At 41.5% G+C, this 27403-nt stretch overlaps 2 protein-coding genes and 1 long non-coding RNA gene across 6 annotated transcripts; 1 reads left to right on the forward strand and 2 right to left on the reverse strand.

The window, feature by feature from the left end:
- Window positions 1-2039: 2039 nt before the first annotated feature.
- LOC147257278 (uncharacterized) lies at window positions 2040-5720 on the forward strand. Its single transcript, XM_086210154.1, has 6 exons — window positions 2040-2145; window positions 3105-3821; window positions 4396-4481; window positions 4733-4883; window positions 5155-5262; window positions 5387-5720. The coding sequence occupies exons 2-6, from the start codon at window positions 3132-3134 to the stop codon at window positions 5408-5410; spliced, it is 1059 nt and encodes a 352-aa protein (XP_086066280.1). The 5' UTR covers window positions 2040-2145; window positions 3105-3131; the 3' UTR covers window positions 5411-5720.
- A 2053-nt stretch (window positions 5721-7773) lies between these two features.
- LOC147257279 (voltage-dependent calcium channel gamma-5 subunit) lies at window positions 7774-25122 on the reverse strand. 3 transcript variants are annotated; one of them, XM_086210156.1, is made up of 8 exons: window positions 25108-25122; window positions 24638-24843; window positions 15956-16195; window positions 14368-14409; window positions 12418-12504; window positions 11271-11411; window positions 10960-11105; window positions 7774-10338 (listed from the first exon to the last, which is right to left on the reverse strand). In XM_086210156.1, exons 3-8 carry the CDS (start codon window positions 16149-16151, stop codon window positions 10075-10077), a joined length of 876 nt encoding a protein of 291 aa, XP_086066282.1. In that variant the 5' UTR covers window positions 16152-16195; window positions 24638-24843; window positions 25108-25122; the 3' UTR covers window positions 7774-10074. The 3 variants fall into 3 exon arrangements, with proteins under 3 accessions (XP_086066282.1, XP_086066281.1, XP_086066283.1); XM_086210155.1 differs by lacking the exon at window positions 25108-25122 and having other exon boundaries at window positions 24638-24923; XM_086210157.1 differs by lacking the exons at window positions 14368-14409; window positions 25108-25122 and having other exon boundaries at window positions 7775-10338; window positions 24638-24916.
- A 651-nt stretch (window positions 25123-25773) lies between these two features.
- On the reverse strand, window positions 25774-26898 carry LOC147257280 (uncharacterized). Of its 2 annotated transcripts, XR_015117467.1 has the most exons (5): window positions 26774-26898; window positions 26544-26587; window positions 26275-26363; window positions 25968-26124; window positions 25774-25880 (listed from the first exon to the last, which is right to left on the reverse strand). It is a non-coding gene; the product is annotated as an uncharacterized LOC147257280 (long non-coding RNA). The 2 variants fall into 2 exon arrangements; XR_015117466.1 differs by having other exon boundaries at window positions 25968-26363.
- Window positions 26899-27403: the final 505 nt, after the last annotated feature.

Below are 27403 nucleotides of genomic sequence, written 5' to 3' on the forward strand. Positions count from 1 at the left end.
GCTTGCGTTGCTGCCTGGCCGTCACCAGGGGGAGCTGGGGAGCAAAGATAAAGGAACTCGAGGATTTCTGTGTCCTCTGTGTGTCCTGTTTTCAGTGTCAAGGGTGAAAGTATAGGAACTTTTATCAACATTTAAAGGCACTGTGTAGGTTTAGAGGAAAATTGAAACTTCTTTATTTCACATGGCAACATGTATTTAAAATGACCACACGCTGCAACACACGCGGACCCTCATCAGAGTCACTGTGGTTCCATAGCAGTTCCTGCAAAAATCCTGCAGCTCTTGTACCTGATTTGTCTCTGTAAATGCAAAGCTTTTCCTTATTCAGAACACTTGAGGATGTTTGAACTCAAACAGGTAACTGGTACTGAGGCTATAACACGACCTGCTGGCAATTATAATAGTTTTAGCAACATGAATTTCTAGACATCATAACTTGAATGGGTCATGTGGTGTTTGTACATGAATGAGCCATGTTAACTCTAGATTAGCGACTGATCGTACAGACACGGTCACCTGAAGTATCGCTGGAGCTTACTGGTACAGGATTGGTTCAGATTTGCATTTAGAGGGATGATTTCATCAACATGTCATCATTTATTTGACATCACTTGTGTGAGTTAATCGTTGTGCTGGAAGTTTTGTCTTACAAGAGTTACAAGAGAAACCAGGTGTCCTCTGAGACGTTGACGTGGCTAATCTACATATGTCTGACTCATTATTATATGATTAAAAATACAGGGTTAAGTATGATAATGAAAGGGATGGGGGTGTACACTGTACATCCCATCAAGGTCTCCTACGGAAACACAAATTATTCATTATTAAATGAACTCTCTCCCAAAGGGTAACTGGTGTGTCCAGCCTGAACAGTATTAAAGCTGGCAGGACGAGTGCCCAACGTGATCCTCTGCTTTTGTTAAGTTGCCGGTGGAGCTGGACCCAAACCGGAAGAGGACATTTAAAAAAACACAAAAAAAAGACAGTAACTAAAAAGAGGGAAAAAATACCAACTCGAAAGCACTCAGAGGGAGCTGGATGGTGAAAGAACAGACAGGGAAGCACAACAGGCGAACTGAGACAGAAATGACAATGAAGTTCAATGTAGACTTTGCTAACCGCGCAAGAAATGGGTGTGAGAGCAGCCGAGGTAGAGGGGTTCATTGAAAGGCTCATTACTCAGAAACATTTTCATCATGCAACCTTTAATACATCAATCAAACATCTGAAGGTCTGAAGAGGCGTGAAACACAACGTCTAATCTGACTGAAATATTACAGAAACACAAACATACGCTATCCAGGAATACACACTTTGGACCAAACTACAAACGATTCTGTGTAAAAATGTATCCACACTTTAGCTCCCTGGTCACGTGTCAGGCTGTCATAGGCTTCAGAGCTCTTGTAGCATGCAGCTATGCTAACACTTCAATTTAGAGTTTTTGTTTTTCATAATCCTTCTAAAACAATAATTCTTTAAAATAAAACAAATATGCACTCTAATGAATACAAACAGACGCTGTATCAACATAAGACACAACAAAACTAAAAGAATAATGCGTATTTTTCTCTAGTAAGGCCCTTTCATAATTTCAAGTCATTTCACCATGTTAATTTCATAGCATCGTGATGTGTAGATGATGGATTTGAAGTTGCATTCACAGGACATCGGAGATCTGATGATCCGTTACTACCAACGGTGATAACATGGAATATAAACCATGAATCTTCGTGGGAAATCTTACAGGAGGAATCTCTGGCCTACCGATGGATCACCGACGAAGACCGGGTCAATTATCGCGAGTTCAAACGATCTACGTCACTCCAAATTTTAACGATTGTCTGGCATCCCTTTCTCATTAAAGGCAGCATTGAAGTGACACGATGACGTCATGCCGGGTGCAACTACTTTTAATTGCTTTGATTCAAATTTGATCACAGCTTCCGCGCAGCGTGTGACGCCATAATGACGTACCCTGACACCTGGTTGAAAATATAAAACCAAACTGATTCCGTCAGTTGGTGCACCGCTTCTTCTTCCTGAACACAAGCGAGCGTCAAACTTTGCTGAAAACCCTCTTAAATCCTGATTTTACGGAGAATAAATCGACGAGTTTCCTCCTGAAGCTGTTGGACTCAGTCGGTGAGTATTTTGTTGTTGTTGTTTTAATTTTATTGATTTAAAGTAATAAAACACCGGAAGTAAACTCATGTTGTCAGGTTATTTTGCTTCAGCTGAAAGCAGCATGTTAATGCCAGAGCTGTTGTTGCAGATTAAAGTGTCGGATGTAGTTTAATTGGAACTGGCGCCTTCTAGTGGTCAGAACCTGGTGTGGAGGAGAATCGGCGTCTTGTGACTGGTGTCTGATCAATGTAACTGCTGCTGCCATTGGCTCCTTCATGACACGTGCGAATGCTGGTTGATCACCGCTCTGTTACTGTTGCTCATTTCTGTGTTTTTCAGTACAAGCGCTCTCATCATGCTAGTAAACTCATTACAACTAAAATAAACGAAACTGAGAGAGAATATTTTTGAAATGTTGCCTCTGTACATGAACAGAAGACTTCAGATTCATTTTCTTGAATAAAAGAAGTCAAATTCTTCAAAAAAAAATACTTCAGAGATGCATTCAAACAGTAACGTAATGAGAATTAATTCCAGTTGATGCATCAGATTTGATCAGCTGATGGTCGTGTTCTGAATGAATCTTCATCTTCCAGCTAACTTGTAACTGTGGCTTTTAAATAGGAGACAATACATGATTTACCTCAGAAATGTCATGAAACACCAGTAGAAAGAGGGTTAAAAGGCAACTGGAAAATTAACAATACATTTAAAATGACTATGAGTGAAGTGAAAGGCAAGGGACGTAGTCTTCAGAGTAAAAGTACTTGATATGGGCTCTTTTCAGAGTTTTATCACATGAATAATACATTCATCATGATTTTTTTTCCTATGGAAGCAGCATTTGAATGTTGTACTTTGCTCTGTTTTATATTCTTAAGTGTCTTCATCCATAACAATGAATGTGTGTTGGCTCAGTAAAAGTTCTACAAGAGTCTCTAAGCAGCTTCCTGTCGCTGTGTTTCAACAACCTTCAGGTCAGAGTCGTCCTGCTGGGCTCCATCATGGAGTCCACCCTCTCCATCATTCAGGAGTTCATCGATGGCCTGGAGTGGGAGGACGTGGCGTCCACTCTCATCGAGATGGTCTCTGACGTGCTGGACAACAAGAGTCCAGCGAGTCCAGCTGCTCCAGACACTATGGGGGCTCCAGGCGCTCCTGCACCTCCCTCACCTCCTGCACCTCCCTCACCTCCTGCACCTCGTGCATCTCCCTCACCTCCTTCACCTCCTGCACCTCCCTCACCTCCTTCACCTCCCTCACGTCCTGCACCTCCCTCACGTCCTGCACCTCCCTCACCTCCTGCACCTCCCTCACCTCCTCCACCTCCCTCACCTCCTTCACAATCTGCACCTCCCTCACCTCCTGCACCTCCCTCACCTCCTCCACCTCCTGCACCTCCTTCCCCTCCTTCAACTCCTCCACCTCCTTCCCCTCCCTCACCTCCTTCAACTCCTCCACTTCCTTCCCCTCCTCCACCTCCTTCAACTCCTCCACCTCCTTCAACTCCTCCACTTCCTGCACCTCCTTCACGTTCTTCACCTCCTCAACCTGACTGGTGGCAACACGTCCCCACCCAGCCACCCACTGGAGTCTATGGTGGCTACGCCCCCCTGGGGCCGATGATGTTCTGCGGCCAGTGGTGGTATCCCTACGCCATGCTGCCGTTTCCAGCAGCAGAAGTCTATAACCAGGTGAGAGGACATCTGAGTACTTCTAGTATTCACAAAAGTATTTAAGCTCTAACAAGTAAAAGTACAAGAGATCCAGGATACTGATGGAGAATGTGGTAATGTGTCTTCGCTCATTGTGTCCATTTTTAAACTTGTTCTCTGATGTTTGAATGTTCTCTGATGTTTGAATGTTCTCTGATGTTTAAACAAACAACTTGTTGAGTTCAGTCGAGGTAGAATACGTAGTCATGAACCAGCTGCAGGCAAACAGAGTGAAAGCACAGTTCCTCCCTCTCATTGTAGTGGGAAGAAGGTAAAAGTACTGTCACTGTTGCGTATTCAGTTACAACTCAGCTCATTTACTGTCCACAACTGCTAAAGACCCAAATATGTCGTCTCCAAAGTGACATCACACTCAGTCCAGTGGGGGTGAAGCAATAAACCGGGTGTGTCTGTGACACGAGTCACCGCCACAACTGACAACCTTCATCAGTGGAGACAATAAAGAGTGATGTGTGTGTGTGTGTGTGTGTGTGTGTGTGTGTGTGTGTGTGTGTGTGTGTGTGTGTGTGTGTCATGGCCTCTCTCTCCACAGTGCCTGCCTCGTCAGTGGCCTATTAATGGCGGCGTCCCAGGACCAGCAGCACCCGTCAGACCAGAACCCAACGCCACCACGACTAAGTAAGTTCACGTGTGATGAAGAGCGGTGGTGGGACCGACAGAGGAACCATGAAAGAACTGGTCTCAGAACAGCTGTTTAGAGTTCTTTGTCCACACAAATGTGTTCTAACGTCTCTTTTAATGGGCGTTCATGTACAACAAAGTATCAACATGGAGGATGTTACAGAACTCTTCTTCTGCTTTCCTTCTTATTTTCCTTCAGAAGACACACACTTCCTTCACAGTCTGTGCTTTCTTCTGTGTTTCCATAGAAAGAGGAAGGCTGGGAAGCCTGTGGACAGACCCTACGTCAAGAAGCCCCCCAACGCCTTCATGCTGTACCTACAAGAGCAGAGGGAACTTGTGAAGGCAGAGTTGAGCCTGAGGAACTATGCAGACGTCAACACGCTGGTGGGACAGAGGGTACGTGCTCCCTCACTGGGACGCCAGCTGACTTAGTTTGGTTCTAGTGATGCTGCGGTCATACCTGAACCTTTACGGGAGCCGATACACACAGCAATGTGTTCATTCATGGGCCAAACCCAGCCTGACACCCACATATGGACAAATACTTGTACTGCTTAGAGTATCACAGTTGTTGGGTAACCAGTTTTGTCAGGACAGACACCAGTGTCCCAGGATCTTCCTGTGTGTGTGTGTGTGTGTGTGCTAACTTATTGTCATGTGTCCACAGTGGAAGTCTCTTTCTATGGCTGAGAAAGCCAAATACTATGAAAAGGCCAAAAAAGAGAAGGAGCTTCACACCCAGCAGCACCCGGACTGGTCGGCCTCCCACAACTATGTAAGTTCAGCCTGAAAAATAACTTCCAATACAAACACACACACACTCTGTCATCAACACCCTGCAGCCTGGCTTTGATCAGCTGATATCAGACGGAGAGTGTAAGCAGTGTGTTTTTGTGTAGGGCCAAAAGAGGAGGAGGGTGTGAGACGACCCTGTCGAGCGTCACTCAGCGTGGGGGAGGACCTGCTGCCACTGCTGGGGGAGAAGACGATGGCCCCCACCTGCACCTGACTCACTGGCTTAGGAAGCAGTGACCTCAGCACCACAGGCTGATTTCAACAACAGCAGCCTTGGTGGGGCGAGCCTCTTCAGCTAAGTGATATACAGTATCTGACTACATGATATTCATGCATAGAATTTCATTCAAGTTTACTAACCGCTTCTTTTTCTCAGCCAGAAAAAGGTGAGAGCAACTTCTCTTGAGCTTCACAGACTCTTGTTGATCCATGTAACATCCTGACTTCAATAATTCAAGCTCAGACTAACCTGAGATTCTCTCTCTTTCTTGTATGTCCACCACCGGAGCTGCTGTCAACCACCAGGGACAAACAGGTGAGTGTGTTTTCCACTTGTTTGATGTAAAATAACCTCAATTATGTAATAATAGACAGACAGACAGTTATGCATGATGTGATGTAAACTACAATGGAGTTTCTGACACAGAAGCAAATGTGCTTCGCTTGTTCAGTCACACGTTAGAAGTCAGTGAACAATCCGAGTTGGTCTGATTAGCAACTGTTTGTGTTTCTCTTCCGCTGGACCACCTGAGCTGCTGAGTTCTGCACCACGAAGAAGCGATGCAGACCAAACCAGACGATGACCTCAGGGGTTTGTAGGCCTGTTTTAGTCTGCTGCTCTACATCTAGTCTACATTTGTATCATTCGCAGGAACACACCAACATTCTGGGTGATTCTCTTGTCCATCGTTTCCAGACTAGACGGTCGAGACCCTTCACCCTTAGCTAGTTGTAGTTAGCTTAGCACAGGAAATGCTAATAGGTGGGAAGTGCTGAAGAGAACTTAAGGCCTTAATTTTATTTGTGTACTGACAAACCAACAAGCTGCTTTAACATAGTAAAACTACAATGACTTTCTCCACTCAAGTATTGTAACACACAGGGGTTCTTTTTTCCTTCATTGCAACAACATTTTATTGGATTTTCATGACATTCAAAAAACAAACGCAACCTTTTGTCCTGAACACACTTGTGAGTAATTACCATCCCATGATTAACAGCTGCATGTCCACATCAAATGTGTTGCAATGAAGGATGTTTCTTTCCCCGAAGGCCATAAAAAAGCAAAAGACATTGGTACAGGTACTTCCATACCACTGGAACGGGGTTCAACTCCCTGCAGTGTCCATGCTTATAAATATGGCGTTTTTGACCACATGTAGAAATATTTACCAACAATACTACAGCACACAGTCTCAAACCCCTTTAAACTGTCAAAGTAATGTTCTGTCTGTTTGTCTCCTGCAACAGTGCTACAAAGCCAGAATCTCAGATCAGTTTCCTGGTAGGGTCTCGTACCCCCTGACCTCTCCTTCAGTCACGGCCATGTGAAACACACACAAGTTGATGTTAGATGGCAAACTGAATGTGTTGTTTTTGCAGGGACAACAGGGGACAGCTGAGCCAGCGATGACTGTGGAGGAGGAGATGGAGGTGCTGGTGAGGATGTTTCAGTCCCAGCCCCACACCGCCAGGCTGAGGCCAGAACCGGAGGAGGTTTTGGAGTCACTTCCTCAAAGATTTGATTCAGATTAACATCTCACTGACCCCCAGATGTGATTGGTGGTATAACATCAGAAACAAGACAAATGCTGTCATGTTTCCTGTGTTTGTTTTACACACTGGAGCGCCATCTTGTGGTCAAATAAAAACACACCAGGCAAAAAAACAAAAGAAAAATCTCATTCCAGTATCTCCCAAACATCTAAGCAAAATAAGGCCAAAAACGACATAAAATCAGCCTGTAAGAATGGATATACCTGTTTTTTCTTGCTTTTTGCAACCTTTCTTGAAGTCGTCAGCTCTGTCTCTTGTGACTTGGATGAAAATCAGTCATAAAATTCATCATCAGTAATATTTTTCAAGGGTTCACGTTGACCATTTCATTTCCATAGTTTTTTTCATGACTTTTTCATGTCTTTAAGGGAACATTTCCTGGCTAAGCAATCTCTAGAGCACCCATTAATACATGAAAACTAAATCCTCTAAATCATGTTTTTATTTCTAATGACATTCATGACAGGCTACTTGGTTTAATGCTATAAGTAAAAAAAAAAAGTACAAAATAAGTGAATAAATAAAAAGGATTCCTCTCAGTCCATCTGAACTGAAATATCCAAGTATTTGTGAAGCACATTTCAAATGTTTTTTCAGGATTTTCTGACTCTATTTATTGATCAAAACCCTTTTTTTCCAGGCCTGAAAACTGCTATATTAAAATTCCAAGTTTTTTTAATGTCCATGTAAATTCCGTATCTTGTAATTTTCGATCTTTTATTTATTCAGGGTGAGTGTCACTCTTGCAACTTTCATGAACCACTTCCAGCTCAAACAGACATCAGAGCGTGGACGAAAAGAGTAGATGAACATATTCTTTATCAAACTCCATTAAACTTTATTTCATCGAGTGTATATAGGCCATTACACGTTAAACATCATGAAATTGTATTGTAAAAATACAGATATTGACATTTTGTGTCTAACAACGACGCCATCTCAGTACTTTACATTTATATCGTATAATGCGAAAGGTCACATTCTCAATGTGATGCAGAGGCAAAGCAGCTGTCACAGATATTCAGATGAATCTACCCAACAACAAATCATTCTACGGTATATTTTCCGACTAATATACAAAAAAAAGAGACCTTTTATGTACATTGAAGATATTTACAGTGTTCAAAATGAACAAAGGGGTCTATATACAGAAACAGTGTGAAAGTTTAACGTGGCGCGGTTTGTGTTTGTTGGGTTTATTCATATTTTTCAAGAGGCAATACAAAGAGATGTTTACATGTACTGCAGGTGGAGTAGATCAAGTGATGAACTGTTGCATGCCATTAATAAAATGTGGAGCTCACACCATGCAACATTTAATATGAACAATACTGATTAATATATCAAAATAACAAAACATTGTAGCACAAGACAAGATGCTTTTCTGTAATATATTTACTTACACTAAATGCTGCATGAAATGTATATATTCAATATTTTAAACTTCTTCCCTGGCTCCATAAAGATCGACATCTAAGATTATATCCTGGCTTCATAAGGGTGTGAATTAGAAAAATACGTGTCTACTATTTGGGTAAATGTACTGTATTTCTTTAAGAGAAAATCTCATAGCAGTGTTTCCTTCGTCACGTCTTACATTCAAATTGGCTCCATCTTAATAGTCTCTGATACCAGCTGACTCATTCACATTCACACCCATCAAAGCCACACAACATCTTATTCCCCTTTGGTTTTCCTGCTCTATTTGTTCTACATTTGACTGAACCAGTTTCTGTTTCTCTTTTTATTTCATTTCATTTCTATTTCCTAGACATGAACACAATATAATACTCCCGAAATGTACGGAGCTATTAAATATTGAAATAGAAAAAGGAGTGCGTGTCTGGATTGGCAGATTGTAGTACAATTTCTTCTTTTGGAGTCAACAGTTCAACCTCCAAACAAAAATTTCCATAAATTAAATGTAATTCTTGTTTTGGAAAAAAAAAAAGGTGTGCTTATCAGCAATACATGGTTCTACAAAGGACGTAAATGTGGAAAATAAGTGAAGTTTGAAGGAATCATAACTGATATAGAAACAGTTAGTGGTATGCAGACACTTGGAAGGTCAAACACCCTCATTATTCATGACAAATCTCCCCAGCACATCTAAGCTACGTGTGTGCTCATGAAATGATCTGTTGAAACGGGTGAAATTCCACTTTATGGTGTGTTGAGCCTGAAAATGACAAAGGTCTTTTAAAGCTTCTTTTAAACTCCCCCAAAAACCAAAAGAGCACGAAAACAAAAAGGCATTTTCTAAATAAAGTGCAGCACGTTGTGATTAGCGACGTCAGAATGTCCCGCAGCTCAAGCACCTGCGTGTGCTCGCTCACTCCCAGAGCCGCGTCCAAATACAACTTTTATCTGTTCTGTTATTCTTATAATTAGAAGTCGGCACATTTTGATTATTTTCTTTAATTGTGGAACAAGGCCATTTCTAATAAAACATCTAATTTACACCTAGGTTTAGAAATGCAATTCTCACTACATTCCTTCTCTGACTGCAGAGTTTTGCTTGGGAGTGAAAACCTGCAGACTTTGCTTGCTGCCTTTTCGCACCTCTAGTTTCTCCAGAGGCCTTCAGGACTGACACGTACAACAGGTAACTAGTTCAAGATCCAACCTGCAGGTTGGAGGGACTTAAATAAAGGAATTCATATGATGTGAGTTCAGCAGGTTACTGCTCAACACGGAACTAGATATAAAATGACAGCTGGGTCAAACTCCTCCTATTTCCTCTTCTTCAACAGCTTCCCTGACACAAGACGTGGCTGTGATTACAGTGAACCGAACCACCTTCAACTTCAGTTTGCTCCCAACAGTATCCAAAAGGTGTAAATAAAAGCACTGACAGCAGGAGGTTAGAGAGAATCAGGTCATAGTCAGGACACTTGAAGAAGTGGCATGTAGTAACACAAGCTGGATAATATCAAATTACTGCACAAGTTTATGCCAAAATCCAGGCAGGTCAGAAGGACCCCTGTAGCACGTACACAAACACTCATTGTCGGCCTCAGCAAGGCGACGAGGACATTTGTTCGTACTCGGGACACTTGAGGAGGGCAGGGTAATGGGAGGAGTTCATCTGAAGTGAAGCCTCCGAGGAGATCGAGGAGGCGCTACGACCACGACCAGCCCAGGCGTCCGGATGGAGGAACTGGCCAGAATAGTCAGAGCAGTTGCTGAGGCGAGGCCGGTAGAAGCCCTGGTGGGGCCGGTACATCTCCTCTGCTGTGTACCGCTTCATGAACAGGTACACCGACATGACACCTGCGGTCTGCAGAGAACATGGAGGCACGCAGACATGAGTTCACTCTAGTCCAGTCATTTTAGCTCTACTTAGTCCTGAGTTGATCTCTATTACCATTCAGCAGCATTGTGGGGCTTATTGTGAAAAAACTCTTCTGAACAAGAACGATCTGAATAAATGTCAAGTCCACTTTGTTACCAATCAATGCCGATCTAGATATCACATGACGTTAACCTCGCTGTAGTCTTTACTAAAGTTATAGAGTAAGTGAAGAGAAAATTACGACAACTGAGAAGATTAATTAAATAATCTATATTGGATAATCCAATGCTACAGTCCAGAGAGGTTCATTGAGGCCAGAGCTTTTAACCCACGTGTTCATGTACACTTGTCCAAATACACTGTGTCACAATGTAACACATTGTTTTGAATTGTTATAAGACCGTGAAGAAGAAGAGCAAAGATGGAGGAGGACTGTAAATCTCCGGTAATCTTAGATTTGCTCATTAATTATCAGAGATTTCCTAATGATTCTTTCAAGCAGACTAGTATTTTTTTTTTTTTTTTACATTTACATGATTCAACTGCCAGCCGGTAGTTTAACAGGACGAGAGCGTGTGAGAGCTTAGGTTCCACTGGTGAAGTTACCTCAGTGAGCAGGAAGGAGATGGCAGCGAAGGCAAACGACCAGCCGTACTTGTAGCTGAAGTAGGCTTCGTTAGATTTGGTTCTGTTCAACATTTCATCATTAATGTTTGAGATGTACAAAACCAGGCCAACTACCAGAGAGAGACCTGAGGGCGCAGAGAAAAGAAATACTGATGTTTGGTTTGGACTGTAACAGGAAAGCATGTTAGCATATTCCATGAAAACCAGCCCTCATAATTAACTTATGACTCGTGTGTCTCGTGTCACTGCAGTCAAGCTTTTCTTACAGGCATAAGTGAGGAATTGAGTACCTGACAGGATGAAGAAGATTCCAGACACAAAAGCCAGGATGGTGCGATGTGGTCGAATGTGGCCGATGTTACTGAGTACAAAACCAATGAACATGAAGAAGAGGCTGACCAGAGGGAACGGCGTGGCAGAGCGGATCATCTCTGAAAGAAAAGGGACAAAGAGGAATAATAAACCTGGATAATGTGTTTTTTTTATTGTTGCTGTTATTTTGTTTTTGTTTTCTTTTGTGACTTTCTTTCTTTTAATGGAAGTTTTCCCTGTTGGAGCAGCATCATGATGTTTTTCCATCAGGGCCGGTCCTACTGCTAATGGAGTACAGGCAATTCAGTGGTTTAGGTTTTGCGTCAAGATGGAGTCAGACCTCCCTACTGTGAGCAAATGGTACAACATTAAAGGGAGTCTGTGATACTTAGGTCTGTACACCCACTGAGTCCTCAATTATTTTATTTCTCCAGCTAAGCGGAGCAGATGTTTAAGGTCTTAACCTTAATGGAAATAGAAGTGAAATTGTTTATCAAACTGCACAAATCAAAGACGATCCATTCAATGAAAAAGTAAAAGTGACTCTAAAATGTGGACAAATTCAGGAAAAGATCAGTTCTGAAAACAGTGACCAATGTGTTCGTGCCACTGTCATGAAGTTGCACCATCAGGACCTGCTTCTCTTATGATTTGATGCAATACAAGTAACCCTAATGTGAATTTTGCCCTCATTCTGCAATTGATTTCCTGCCAACATTTCAGTGGTGTGAAGATGCAGAAAGTTCTGGACTGCATAGGGAGGATGTGAGCTCTTAAGTAGCTGTCTTGACAGCATTTGCTCTCTCAAGTCCTGACTGCTTGTCCACACACTACCAGTCCATGTGTATCCATGCATGTTCCCTTAGGGAGTCTCAAAATGAAAATGGCACTCTTAAATTTTTCATAAACACCCAGCTCAGGAGTGCCCCACCCATGAGAATTGGAGCAGGAACAGCACGGTGACGGGGCCGATGACAGCTTAGTGTAGAGGGGTGCTCTTGAGTCACATGATTTGAAGGCTACTTGGGTCTTGTCCATGCTAATCCTACTCTTGGCTCGGACTGCTACTCTGTCTCATATTCTGTTAATCATGGACTTAATAGTGGATTTGGATCAATTACTTACTCAGGACACTAACAGTCGACTCAGAGGTCATCTGGACTTTAGTGGGCATCACATACTCGATGGTGAAGCACCGGCCTTTCTCCTCCCCTACAACAAAAGAGAGGAAGAACATCTCAAACCACAGACCACCTTGCATTACACCAGCCACATTATTTCATTCAGTACTTATTTTCCAGGCATTTCAAACTCCTTGATTTTGATCCCACATACACACCTGTAAAGTTCTGAATGTATGTTTGAGGTGACAATGTGCAGGGTGATGTATTTAATATCTATTTTTAATATTTTTTCAGGAAACTAACACCTGTTGTGAATGTGCTGGATATAAAGTCCTACTGCGTGCGGCGGTTGATAGACATGGGGGTCTGTTTGTTCTCAAAGCCCCTGGATGCCTGATGAACGGAGCCTCTTCATCTGCAGTAAATTCATTGATTTTCTATAAGGAATCTGGATTAGAGGAATCATGTGCAACATTTGTGTTTCATATCAGCACTGAGTAGTCTGAGCTCACGCTGAGGTTTGCTCGGTGGACGATGTTTCTTTCAGAAGTATTCAGGAGCAGAAAATCTTGTCTGGAACTGTGTTCAGATTGTCCGCTACAGCAAACAAGGTTGCAAGGCGACAGGTGGGTTAAACTGTCTCATTTAATCAAAGCTACAAAGCTGTGCAGCGTTACGAGGCTGCAGACCCTGCCAAACTACTGACTCACGAGAAGAAAACCACAACAGAAAGTCATGGTGTCGCTACTGATCATAAAACTCACACGAATCTGGAAAGGAAACAGGTCACAGCCCAATACAAATCTGATTAAACTGTCAACTGGCTAAGTTTAATGTACTATCATTAGCTACATTGCACTTTTTGTAAGTAATTGATGAACGTATTTCAAAATACAGCATTAAAGAAACTCCAGACTACAGTCTAGCTGCACCCACAAGCAGCTTGTTGATATCATGAATGTTTTTCTTCTGCTAGTAATTAGACAATGGACACTGAGCAATAGATTCCAGCACCTTTCTTGTCATCACTTTGACACATACAGTACAACGTCTCGCACCAAAACAAAGTGACACACAATTAAGTTAAAAATACACAACCTTGTAACTGGTATATTTCTCAGCATTACACACATTGTGGGTGTAAGATTAGGTGATATCATGCAGTTCAGAATACTGAACTATTTTTTTATAATGACTGTAATAAGTCACAAGAGCAGTGCATAGTGAAGCAGGTGAGGTTACCTCAGAACATGGCTAAAGCAAATCTGAAAATCTTAACTAGGCAATTTTTCATTTAGAATATTGAAAAAACTGTAATGTGCAATCTCCACACAGAGGCCACCTCCAGTTAATAAATCTCACTATAATGCTTGATGATTTTTCTAACAACTTGCTAAAAGTCTTGCACCCTTCAATAAATATGTACAGAAATAACCCCTATTGAACAGGACTCACTATAATTATAAGTGCTGCCTCTGACTGTAAAGATTTCCTCCATCAGCTGGAACGAAATGCAAACAACACCCGATCAACTTGAACCAACATCAATATGAGCTCAAACAGCAACACAACCTCATTTATGCGCTGTGGCAAACTGTGTTAGCGAACGCTAATTATTTCTGGGTCAAACACTGTGTACTGCAACAGTTAAGTGGGCAATAAGGCCACTCGATTGCCCCGAAACACACTGTGGACCATTAGTCCTCCTGTTTGCCATGTGGCAGGAAAACATCTCTTATTTAATCACAACCTCATTGCCTACATAGTTGCCAAGATAGATTAACAGTTAAAAACAAAACACGATGAAAATGTAAATGAACTACTAATCAACTCGTGCACAGCAAAAATATTTCCAAGTAACACATTCTCTTAGAGGGAGTATGAAAATGATAATAACAGCAACTGTTGCCATTACCAGTGCGAGTTAGAGGGTGAGAGCAAATGTTGATACCTGGTTTACTTTGGGACAACACGTGTCTGGATGGTTGTGTCTCTACGAAAAGAATAAAATCTAACGGTTAGTTTTTATTTTTCCAATCAAGACCAGCACACATGCCTTTGTGACGATGGAGCCGGGGAGAAAGTTTTGATAGGCTGTGAGGTGTTTATGCATGCAATGTGGAGATGCAAGAGTTTCTAACATTATTTCAATCTTCATTTCTGTCGCTATGGTGGAATAAAGATGCAGGTCAGAGAGGGGAAAATGGAATCCAGTCAGGGTTTTCTGCAGCAACCCACAGTGGCTCTAGCGCTACAGAGTGTAAGAAAAGCCGTCGGGTAAAACCACGAGGGAAGATGACTTGCAAGCTCGTATTTCAACGGGTATAAAAGTCTCTAAGAGGCAGCCTGGGGAAAAAAAGCATTTAAGAAATCACACAGAAAAACAGAGAGCTACTAGTCCTATCATTGCACGCAGCTTAATGCAAATTTTAAATATTCATGCGCCTGTTTTCAAGCACGCAGCAAAGACTACGCTGGTGTAAAAGGAGGAGGAAAGATGGAGGAGAGAAACACAGGTGCGACATGAACATGTTCAGTGAAAACTAGATATCCAGGTCGAGGTTCACCAAAGGTTTGGACAAGATTCACCCCTTTACAACCATGCTGAGAGAGAGGAAAGTCTTATCAACTTTGACAACAATTACAAGTGAAAGCCCAGGTCCTCTGAGGTTTTTTTATGGTGATTTCATCAACATTTTACAGTCTCCATCGGAAAGTGGAGTTTGCTCTGTTGTGATTATTTTATTTTATTATAATATAGTATAATTTATTATTTTATTGTAATATGTTTTATTTCATCCCTTCTTGGAACTACATGTTCAGCCTCATTTTAAATGAATATCTTGACCTTACTAACAATTTTCCTTAATCAGAAAGCTTTAATAGTAAATAGGACACAAGTATTTACAAAATATAAAATATAACAAACATAATATTCAGGCGAAGGCCCTAATTAAAGTAGTAAACACACAACAGAGTTGTGTAAGAGTGTGTCCTTGAACCTGGAATTATGTGAAATGTCCAGATCCCTTCATTTCTTCTTCATTTGGGTTTTCAATTCAATGTTTGAAATAAAGTCAGTGGGTCACACTGGCTTCTTATCTTAACGTTTTTGTTCTATAGCAAGAACTACATCTGTCAATGCATAACCGTGCATCTTAAAAACCACAATTGCTAACAAGCAGCTAATCAAGACTACAGATGCTATCGTAAACATTAAATTTCCTCTCGCCAAAAACACAAGTGCAAAGACAGCAGTGATACTGAAGTCAAATATTCTAAATAATAATAAAGTAGCGTTCATTTGTGGAGATTATCTAGTAGATGTCAAAATCTTTGATCAATTGAGCCCATGGTGATGCTAACTTCTGTGTTAACCCACAATATACATTATACTTGTTGCACTCTATTGCTAACAAAGAAAAACTATAAAAGTCCCGATATAAATATTTCATAAATAAGTGACCATATTAATCTTTTGATTTTGTATAGCTTTGGTTTCGTGGCATCTCTACACTTCAGACTTCAGATGAACCTACCAGCGAGGAAACAAACCCTCCAGAGGCCAGAGTGGAGGGACATGCGTATCTCAGTGCTCTGGTTGAGTGGCAGGATGACGCCCTCCTCCAGGTAGAGCCAGTAGTCTGTGCTTACAGCGATCCCCAACAGGCCCAGGCCGCAAACAGCGAACACGCTGCTCAGCAAGGTCAGCGCTTTCCTGCCACAAAGGCTCATGCCACAGCTTCAAGAGCAAGGGGCGCCGCCAGCAGAAAGGAGAGCTGAGAGAGAGAGGGAGAGACAGAAAAACATCCCGACTGAGTTCCAGCAAAGGAGACTGAAAGATTTGACAACACTAATGACAAAAATGTTAGCAGAATGAGAACACAAAGTCAGTATTTTTACTAGAAGTAGACTAAAAGTTATTTATTCCCTACTGAAATAACACATTTTGTCAAGAAAAACCATCTTGATTTTATTGTCTGCATACTGTGTTTTATGTTTTCTTTTTATGTTTAACTGAATGGAAATACTGGATGAAAATGTTTTGTTTTCAATATTGATAATGAGAAAAACAAAATATTCAAAGCATTTCGGCTGACATTCAAAGCGGCATGAAATATTATTGAATAGTATTATTAGATTCTTCTTTCAGCTGTGAAGAACCCCTTGCCTCCAAATCAGTACTATGATATCAAATGCCAACAATTTGCAGGCTCAAAGGCTGCAAGATAGTGTATTTTGCAGAATTAGGCACAGCTCCGTATATCTGACATATCCACTTCCTGTCTGCTGCAGGACTCAGAGGAAGCCTTCCAGACCGTGTGTACATTACGTGCCAGCATGTGAATTGTGCACTCATGACATAAAATGATGGATCACTCCAAAGCTTGTGCGCTGGCTAGCATGGGCTACGTGTTGAAAGGAATTCATTTTATATGATGAGTTGTTGGTGTCAAAGTGACGCACTGAACACTCCCTTACAGACTGTAAGGAGAGAATATGTAAAAGGGTTTTTAACTCTTTATAGGATTTATATTGTTTTTTTCTACATGGATTGATTTCCTGATTTGATGTAAATCCTTGGGAGAACGATTCATAGTTCACCATGATGAGGAGTTTGATGACAATTTTAAATAAAGATTTTAGCCATGCAGATAGAAACATTTGAACAAAAAAAGGTTTTCATGAAAAGGATAGCTTTTCTTTTCTTTTTTCATGCTAAAATCAGTGGCCATACATCTAGGATGCTCACATAGAGGCTCTAGTAAAGACGTTTCAGATTATATGTTTACTTTCTGTTCTATAGTGAATGACAGCCGTCTGGTTTTGGCAGAGAAATCACAGATTGAAGAGGCGATTGTACCAAAATGTGACCTACAAATGGCATTCAGTGAAAGAGAAAGAGGTGTTCATTAGACTGGTAAAGTGCAATAATAATGTTGATTATCAAATGGTTGTACAAGCATGATTGGATACGAGCTGCTATGGCATCCAAATGCCCTTCTGGAGCATATAAAACAAATACAGACTGCATTGTAAGCTGTTTCACTATTAATCAAAAAAAAAGAGCAAGATGGGTCAAGACAGACTGACAAGTATCCAACTTTAGTAGTTGGATGATTAACATGTAGCTTGTAATAAAAAGGGTGGGGCAAGGCAGATGATGTCAGCGTGCCTTTTATACTGACATACTGTATGACATAGAGCGCAGGAAAAAATGAAGCTCAGGCAGCTCAACAACATCATCATCATCATCATCATCCACAACAACAACAACAACAATCACAACAAAGCTTTACAGGGAAGATCTTGGAGCTCCACTATGGTGGGTGTAAACATTGCTCCTCTCGCTTGAAAGACTTCTTTGAACCAGTCTGTTAGGGGCACCTTAGGGTGACACTGGTCGGCTGACTGGTAGGGACTCCCTTGCATTTAACCTCTCAAGGGTGAGTGCTCACATGTTGGTGATTAGGGTAATATTGGTCAAGATGTGGCAGCCTGGGGAGGGATCCCAGGACGGGGGGGGGGGGGGGGGGGGACAATAAGAAAGAGAAATATCCTCAAGAGCATAAAACAGGTCCATTTGCCTCCGTACAGCACGGAGCATTAAGCAGGTAGCACAAGATCAGACCACTCAAATATGGAAGTGCAAGTCCAAGCTAGAACACACCATAGCAATATATATATATATATATATATATATATATATATATATATATATATATATATAAAAACATAATTAAGAGCAACTCATTAAAAAACAACCATCAAATCCGCTTTTTGATGTGAGCAGCAGCCAACTGGTAGCCTAACTTGATCCCTTACCTGCAGGGATCAGACACCAATCATTGCACTGCTGGCTCACGACATTGGAATACAACAACCTACACGACCTCACACAAAAGCAGCAGAGGAGCCCAGAGGCCTCCGAGGATGATCAAGGCAACTGCACCCGCACCCTGGGCAGCTTTACACCACCACTGCAACACGTGACAAGACAGATCCTTTACTGATGGATGCATTCGCTGTTATAGACTATGCATCATCTATGAATTAATTTGGTCTCTTTAAGAGGATTTATAATTAAAATAATTAGTTCACTTTCTATTGAGGAGTTTCCATGAATATTGTGTTTCTCTGGTCACTGAGGGAAAGAGCAGGAAAACTCTGCGTCCTCTTGCTCTACTTGGTAACATGACAAGATGTGTCAGGGCGCAGTAATGACTGACGGAAAAACTAGAAATAAAAGTGACTATCATATGAATCAAAGCTGGACAAAAAAACCAAGTGTGTGTAATATATTATTCATGGTGAGATCACCGTCCCGTTGTCTGCCTTCAAACACAAACGCACAGACACACAGACACACAGACACACACACACACACACACACACACACAAATTGAGATTGATGTGAGTGGAGAAAAAGCTTTATTTCTTTTTTATAGAGGGATATTTCTAATTAAAAGTTCAAAGCCACTGGAGCCAAAAGAAGGCATTGTCACCCCTTCCTGCCTGTGAATGAGTATAGAAAACTCACCTTGCTCCCTCCTGCATAAACATGAGCGTCTCTGAAAACCTGTCAATCTGTAAACTCCTGCACGAGGAGGATTTTCAATCTGAAGTCTCATAAATATTGCACCTTTAAAGATTTGTATGTATGCTATTTTGCAAAATGTTTTAAAGATTGCAACAAGTACGAATTTTGATTTTGGCTGATGTGATACTGAGCATTGCCACAAGGGGTCCAGAGGTGATACCAAATAAGGCCCCAGCACGTTACCACTAGAGTAAAGTCTCAAATACCACTTAGAACAAGAACCAAGAATATTTGCACATACTAGCACATGGTGGGTTTTTTCTTCCCCTAAAATGAAACACTTTTGAAGATGAGACATTGCAAAGCTGTTGTAATTGTTTTGAAAAATATGTAGTCCACAAAAGTAGTGCTCTAAAAGCTCTATTTGACATGAATTTGAATGCAAAACAAGTGAAAATGTGTTTTTCCGTCTTTGTCAAAGGTTTAAGACGGTCAAAACATAGATCTCTTTCATACTGACCCAATTATCTGGGTTGGAAGAGCGTGTGTGTGCGTGCGTGCTTGTGTGTGTGATAGCGAGAGTGCAGCATCCCTGTGGCCTCTGCATGGACAGACAACTAACACAGTGAGAGTTATACTGAGGACCTGCAGAGCCTGAGGACAGAAGCAGTCGAATGCACGAGAGAGTAGATGACTTATCAAGTCACGGACACAGTTGTATGACGCTGGCAGCACTCATCATCCGTCTTCTGATGGAGAGTTTCACAACACACCACATGCCTACCGTGCATGTATGTGAACAGACCCTGCATGAAGTATATCCACAGCACCAGTGTCGCCATGCAGCTCCACTCCTCAGCCTTCATGTGTATGTCGCCATCCATAACTGGGACAATGAACTCCACTACTGTATTGTATCTTGTCAATTGACAAACGCCCACCAGTTTAACTAAAATAAATCATAAAATAGACATCAGAGATGGGTAATATTTTAACCGATGATTGCAAAACAACAGCAATAAACAAGAAGTCAATTGAAATCCTAAAACTACTTATCAACAGGAGTATGAAAAGTCATCTTTTCTCACTTGATGATGTCGGAGTGCTATTTGTTTCAGCATCTTCACGTGGCATCAGTCCTATCATGAAGCTACAGGGAGGGACAATATCAGTACCACGGACATTGATCGGTGTTGAGGTTAGCCGATAGTGGTGAATGTGCATAAGACCCCTTTTGATAGAGCACTTGCAGCAGAATGCACCAGTCAAACTGGCTTCTGCTAACAAATGTGGATGAATACTTCAATCTCTCACAGGCAGTTGTTAAAGTAAAGAAAGTAAATCCATGCAAAAGAAGAACATATAGATGTGAGAGATTTTTCATTGAACGCAAGATTAGTACCCACCCCCAAGCCATCAAACTCATTTTTTTTTAAAAGGAAGACAAAAGACATATATTTTAGTGTGAGAATGTATGTGATCCTATATTTTTGACACGTATTTGGCATAAATCAAGAGCGAAATGAACTCTTAACACCGATTTTTTTGTGTGGGAAAAAAGTAGTTGTCTTTTTTTTTGGGAGCGTTAAACACAATTTCATACTATATCTTTGCCAAGAAAAAAATAGAGAAATTAATTAATAATAAAACAACAATATAAAACATAAATCAAACAACATTTTTTTCAGTCAAGGCCAACACTTCCAAATACATCCAGTAAGGAATCATATCGAAATGATCAAATCCATGTTTCAAAAGAGGCTGCAGTACACAGACCCATCCGTATTTTTACTGCAACAAAATGTCAGCCGCAACAATCAAACAATCAATTCCACTTCCATATACCCTCATACTATACACCAGCATTATTATGTTGCCGTGCTGTTGTGAGTTGGCAGTCTTATTTTGGAGGAGCCTTCTCTTGAAGGTTCATGCCTACTTCCCAGAAGAAAAGACACTGTAGTTCAAGCCAAATCCCTGCTGTAACCAAGACAACTGGCAAAGTCTCATCTGGCAAACAGCAGATTGAGGTGCTGGTGTTGGCAAGCTGTCAAGACGGGGAATGAAGTGGAAATGTGTGTGTATATAAGATTCTCGCCGCCCCTTCACATAACAATCAAGATTAAAAATGAAACAACTACTGGTATGTAAACGGTTAAACCTGCTGACCCTGATGTTGGGGGTGTCCCCATCCCTCCGGCTGAAGACTCCAGAGCACTTGTCAAAACACAGCTGTGATGGCAGATCATCCTAATTAGATGGGGCAGCTCTCCTATAGGCCAGGACTTCTGTCTTTTAGCAATTTGTTTTGATGTTTTCTGAGTACTCGCTCATGAAATGTCATGGCAACACAGTTAACATTTGAATCAACTTTAGCTCAGCGTTTAACATTTTGACCCTTCATAAATGGGGAAACCTAACACACTTTAGTTATATACTTTTAAAGGTTACACGGGGAAATCTGCAGGTTGTCAATATCAGCAGGTATTGGTCATCCTCTAAAATAATATCGGTCGGAGGAGCAAAATATGGGTCCATTCTGTCTCTTCTTCTTTGCTTAACATTTGTAATCAACAGATAATGAAGAAACATTGTTATAAATATATGATTTATGGCTTTTACATGTGCTTCTCAGTAGGTACAATAGCTGAATATCACATTAAATTGTTTTTATACAAATGATCTCTACAACAGCCAGCATTCCTACGTAGCTGCCCTGCTCCTGTTCCTCTCATACTCTGTATTCCTTGCAGATGTATTTAAAACAAAGATGGCAGACAGGTCAAAGCCAAATGAACGCCTCACAAGTGATCTCTAAAAGGGTTGACACTCTGCTGATTCTGGCATAAAAACAGTGACCCAGAGAAACCGCAGTAGCATCCACTTTGTTTGTCTCGCATTTATAAGTGCTCGACTTTGCCCTGTCGCCAGGCAACACAATACAGAGAGAGACCTCCGAATTAGTCGAGCATGAATGGACTGATGAGCAAGTCCCAAAACAGGGCTTCCTATGTGGTGGAGTGTGTTAAGAGCCAGGACACAGAAGAAAACAGGGCAGAATGAATGAATAATCAGATCATGTAGTGTGCTCAAACACGCGAAGAAGACCACAACATGTTACAGATGCAGGAGATCTAATTAAAATTGGGACAAGAACGACTGAATATTTCTCTCCTGCCTATTACATTTTCCATCACTGTCTCTCGTACAAATTCCATTAAAAATGAAAATCATTTCTATGAGCATCTGTGCTTCAGAGGATTATCAGGAGAGATTCCTCCTCCATGTGTGAGTGATCAGGTAGGAGAACAGGTGGATGCTTTTGGAAAAGGTGAAGTCCAGGCTTATAACCAAGGCGCTTCATGTTCACCATGAGAGGCACACCAGTGGACAAACTATGAAATAACACCATTTCTAAATTACCCAAAGCAAGAGAAAGCATGCTTTCTGACAGGATATATATTAGTATGATTGCGGTAAAGCAGCCAATATGAGAGCGTAACCCGTTTATCTGTAAGGCTCTGATTCTTATACATACTAAGAATAGAGAGTGATATCAAAAATAGTGAAGGGATTTTTCCTGTTGATGCTAGCACGCTTGGTCGAAAGATAAATCTTGGTATTGTATTACGTGGACATAGACATGTGAGGAAAATACTGTAGATTCGATTCCCACTTTTGGTTAGAAAATGTGTCATTCAGTGCTATCTTTTTGTATCTTTTTTTAGGCACTCATCCTAACTCTGATTCTGTCCTCTGACGTTTCTGGCCGCTCACTCGAGTAAGCGAGGATCAGCTTTTGCCCAACCTAAACGGACACAGCGCCCTCTGTTGGAATCAACTTTAATAGAAGTACGGACTCATGTAGTGGTTTGCTTGGGTATTCATTGACATAACACTTTGAAGGCCAGATTGAGGAGGTTCCATTGGCCAGGTACGGTATGAGAACCTTTCTGAATTGATCCAAGATGTGGAGCTGCATGAAGATTTAGAGGACGGAGAGTAAAAAAAAACCACACACACAAGTTTTCACTGACTTTACGGGTTAAATATGTGGTTAAAGTCTTTGAGAACATCAATAAGATTCTGCATTGAAACATTTTAATGAGCCTCAGTAAGATGCCAGCAGGTCTTCTCACATTCAAATGAACCTCTTTTAAACTCTTGGGGTTTTTCCATCTATGAAATGTGTCTATCCTTGAAAATTCAAGTGTTTGAAAGACTCAAATAAAAGAGGGAAGGAACACAAAACTCTTTTCATAAGAAGAGATTACATTAGCAGAGCCACCTGACAACCCACATGGGAGTTTTTGGCTCCTCCAGCACATTTCTGTTTCTCTCTCTTTTTACCCCCAGTCACTCTGTATCGAATGCATCCCGACATGATTAATATTAATCTATTATGCATTTTTTCCTTTATCAGCAGTAAACTAAACTACGGGATATTGCTCCTTCATTAAGTCACATTTTGTCCAGATAACACCGACTAAATTACATCAGCATCTGTCTCACTGCAACAGGTAGTCCCTCATCCAGAACGGGTGTATGTTGCCAGACTGTTAACTGTATTAAACCGGTACAGTAATGAGAAACCATTTTTTCAATCCCTCACCATCGCTGTCTACATCTGTGCTGTAATAGCATTTGTCTGCCTGCCAGACGGAGGCTGGCCGTCAGCCACGGCTGTCAGCCAAGTGGGCCTGTGGGCTGCCGGGTGCTGCACTCCAACAAACAACAAAAAAGAATGCAAGTTCTGGACGTGTTGAATTTAAAAAAAAAATTGATTTACTTGCAGATATGTTTAGGAATCTTGACACTGAATTGTTAATCTGGTTACAAAGAATGAGGCCTCCTAAGAAAAGAGAAGAAACTGCTCTCTTAATATTCATTAAGAGGATGCAACTGATGAAGTTGACACTCGTTTTTTTACCAAACTGAATTAATTCACGGACCATGGTTAGTTTCCACACGAGAGTTCAGGTAGTGCAGGTGCTCGCTGGGTCCTGGCTCAGTAAATATGTACTGAATCCACAACGTAAACTGAACCACTTTCATCAGTTCAGCTTCGTCGCTCTCCGTGGTGCTGAACCACAACAAACAGCAGCCTTCAGCCTCGAAAACTCATTGTAACTGCGTATGTTTATCTTCTTCTCCAGCCTGTGGCTCGCACACGGCCGTCCAAACAGTACTTCGTATAGCGGATCACGTGACCATACAAATTAATAAAGACGAGGGGGCATAAATAGAGGGAGCGGACGTGGGGAGTGAATATAATCCAAGTTTTATTACACCTGTGACCGACTGTGGCGAGCATTTTCACATTCATTTTTAAAGAACTTCTCCTCTTGCCGTTTTCCCTCAGCCAGGTGAAGGTGTGACACAAACACTCGCCGCATACGGGGCGAACTCAATGTTAGAGGACTGTGTTTGTCTACTGCAGACCTGTGGCGGACGTCAACCTGTTTGTGTTGCGGTTAAACCGGGACCAGTAGACTGTTCACGCACTTTACTAAAAGCTTCTCAGTAATAACGGTTAAGCTGGGCTTCGATGGCGACGTGGGGTCGCGGCTCCCAGCCTGACTGGGAGGACAACACAAACCCGAAACACACACAAAACAAAACTAAACACAATTCACCAGACGCGAGCGCCGATAACGCGGATAAAAGATGTGTTTGTTACCTTCGCGAGGAAGACTCGTAGAGGAAAAGCGCCTCCGTCGCTCTCCGGTTCTCCTCTCGTTTCTCCTCGTTCGGTCGCTCCGTGTCGTACCGGCTTTGGCGCGCGGACAGCTTGTAGGGATGCGGGGCTCGCGCCACCACTACTATCCAAGCCAGAAGTGAGCGCGTGGCACGTGGGACCGAACTCCGCGCTCCACCTCTCGTCAGCTGCGAGGAGGTACAGGAGGTGCGTTCATGTGATGAGAGCGTGGAATAACACGACCCCTGAACGCACCAACGTCGGTGCTTTTGGCGGAGGTTTACATTTTTTAAGAGGAAAACAATTTTCTTATCTATTTGTTTATGGTCATAAAAGTGGATTTCACCCACGTTCGTGAAGTGGCTGGAATACGCAACATTTGGTTTGTGTGGCAAAAACCCGTTGCTTTGCTGGTTATTCAGCTGAAATTGTGTCCAGGAATATAAATATACCTCGAACGGATCTGCGTTAACCATCGCGGTTGTCTCATATTTCTAAGCTAATGAGTCCAAGTGGTACCCAAGCAACACACACACACACACACACACACACACACACACACACACACACACACACACACACACACACACACACTGCAGTAACCACACGTTGACAGTAGTGAAAGTGTAGCTCTGTTCTTCTTTACTAGAAATGCATTTGTTGCGGTCTGCACTCTGTATCTCTGTTAGCCAAGTTTGGAGGGAGGGATTTTGTGTAGACTGACAAACACATTTGTTGTAACCTTTTTATTTTTTTTAAAAAGTGTTCAATCAAATGTAGTGTACTATTATGTGTGTGTGTAATGATAAATTGGTAATCTAGGTTCAAATAGATTTATTGTAAAGTTCGTAAACAACTGTGAATGATCTATATTAAAAAGTTGTATTTTTCATGAACAGTGCAGAGTTTTTAATTCTGTTAATTTTACAGTTAATGGCAACACACTGCCATTTTTGATGTTGTGAAGTCATTTTTAAAAAGTTTTAACCCTACTTTTTTTTTCTTAACTTTTCAGAACCATAAATAAATGGCAACCCTGCAGCCAGTTATTCATTTTTTTTCATGTGTTTTCAGTCTTCTGGTAACACAGCATGTTTCTCACAGATGACAGCGATGCTGAGCAGGGATCCTCCAGAGTGGCTCCACTTGTCCTCCCTGCCCTCAGGTCATCGGCCGAGGTTCCATTCTTCACCTCAGACTTATTTCTAATGGCCAGCAGGGGAGACTAGAAAATAAAGATTAAATGTTTAGCAGGGTGTGAGAAAATGACTATTTCTCTCTTGAATTTTATTTATTTACTTATTTTTTTAACCTCAGTAACCGTTTTCCAGACGAGTTCATGGTGTCAATCGCTAGCTTCACGTCTTCCTCGGAACAGGATACTTTGTGATGGACAAGTCTCTACCCAGGCAGCAGGGTTAAAGACAGAAGTGCTCCACAGCAAAGTTGTCCTCTATGGTCGCCTCTTACTGCAAACAAACAAACAAACAAAAACAAGAACACACTTCCCAACAAGAGTGAATAAACCAAAGGTAGGTGATACAGCAGCTACATTCACTTTATACAGTCCATGCTATTTTTGAAGACTTCTTCCCTTTATGCTGCCCCTGGACCTTCACCTCTTTGACTGCTACATCTGTTCAACTCTGGTGAGCAACTGAAGATTTTGACCTTCACTTCATCTCCTGCATCATCCCTGCGCTGGGGTCTATTCCAGAGGGAACAATAATATCTCAAATTTCGGCTTAAATTTTCTAAATTAGCTATGAAAAAAAGTTGGTTTGCCACTGTTTAGAGATGCAAAAGTGACCCGTAGAAGGATAAGAGTCTTTCACGCGTTTCCCTCGATCATTTCAATGTTATTATCGATGTAACACCACGCTCTCACCTGCGCTGTAGAGTCTGTAGGTCGAGTAGGAGCTTCACCAATCGCTGACAACAGTAAAGCCAAAGGGTTAATATGATAAAATGTAGTCACGTTATAGATGGCACAGCTTTATACATAATCTGATGTGCTGCCAGGCTGGATTCAGCACAAACTGTCCCTCAGTGGGCATATGGACATTCATTCAGTTATTTAAGAGCATCTGGTGAATCACAAGTGTACGAATGACTAACCAGCACATTCAGCTCTTAAATGATCAAAGATGAGCGTGAATGAAAAGCTTGTCATCGGCTCGGCTGTGAGCTGGCCTCGTATTGACCTCACAGGAAGAACATCAGAATTTTCACATCCCATTTTGTGTCACTTCTTTTCACCCGTGGTTATTTTTCACATATTTCATTTGATATTTTCTCCCGTGCTTTGACAATCAAAACATCAAAGCCAGCAGCAAAAACTCCGACTTGTAAAATGACAGTAGATCAGAGTTGTGTTGGCGTATTTGGGCAGTCTGGAACAGGACTAAGCCCTTGCTGACCAGAACATGAAGCTCTTTTGAAGGTTTCACTCTTTCATAGTTCATCGACACAAAAGCCTGCCTCCCAGCTGGGAAGTGGTATCCATGGAAACTTATAACTCCTCAGCATTTCAGAAGTAAAACCCTATTTCATATCAACATATGGATGTGTAAATGAAACTTTTTGATGTTTTATTGTGTTGTTGGATCTAATTTAGATCAGGCCCAAAACACAAATGCACAAATATATATTTTTTTGTGATTCATAAACATGATATTCCATAAATTTCAGAAAAATAAATGCTGTTTTTTTTTTTTAATTAACGCAACCTGTACTTACCTGGATAAA

This window comes from Aulostomus chinensis, chromosome 8 (genome assembly GCF_037954235.1).
Source record: "Aulostomus chinensis isolate RoL2024-O1b breed Wild chromosome 8, RoL_Achi_v1.0, whole genome shotgun sequence".
Taxonomy (NCBI): Eukaryota; Metazoa; Chordata; class Actinopteri; order Syngnathiformes; family Aulostomidae; genus Aulostomus; species Aulostomus chinensis.

Excerpts from the sequence above, each read along its gene's own strand:
- LOC147257278 (XM_086210154.1), top strand. The coding sequence starts at position 3,132 with ATGGAGTCCACCCTCTCCATCATTCAGGAGTTCATCGATGGCCTGGAG. Across the intron at positions 3,822-4,395 it reads CAGCAGAAGTCTATAACCAG|TGCCTGCCTCGTCAGTGGCC; the intron begins GTGAGAGGACAT and ends CTCTCTCCACAG. Across the intron at positions 4,482-4,732 it reads CCCAACGCCACCACGACTAA|AAAGAGGAAGGCTGGGAAGC; the intron begins GTAAGTTCACGT and ends GTGTTTCCATAG.
- LOC147257279 (XM_086210156.1), bottom strand. The coding sequence starts at position 16,151 with ATGAGCCTTTGTGGCAGGAAAGCGCTGACCTTGCTGAGCAGCGTGTTC. Across the intron at positions 12,505-14,367 it reads GTTGTCCCAAAGTAAACCAG|GGGAGGAGAAAGGCCGGTGC; the intron begins GTATCAACATTT and ends CTTTTGTTGTAG. Across the intron at positions 11,412-12,417 it reads GTCGACTGTTAGTGTCCTGA|AGATGATCCGCTCTGCCACG; the intron begins GTAAGTAATTGA and ends CTTTTCTTTCAG.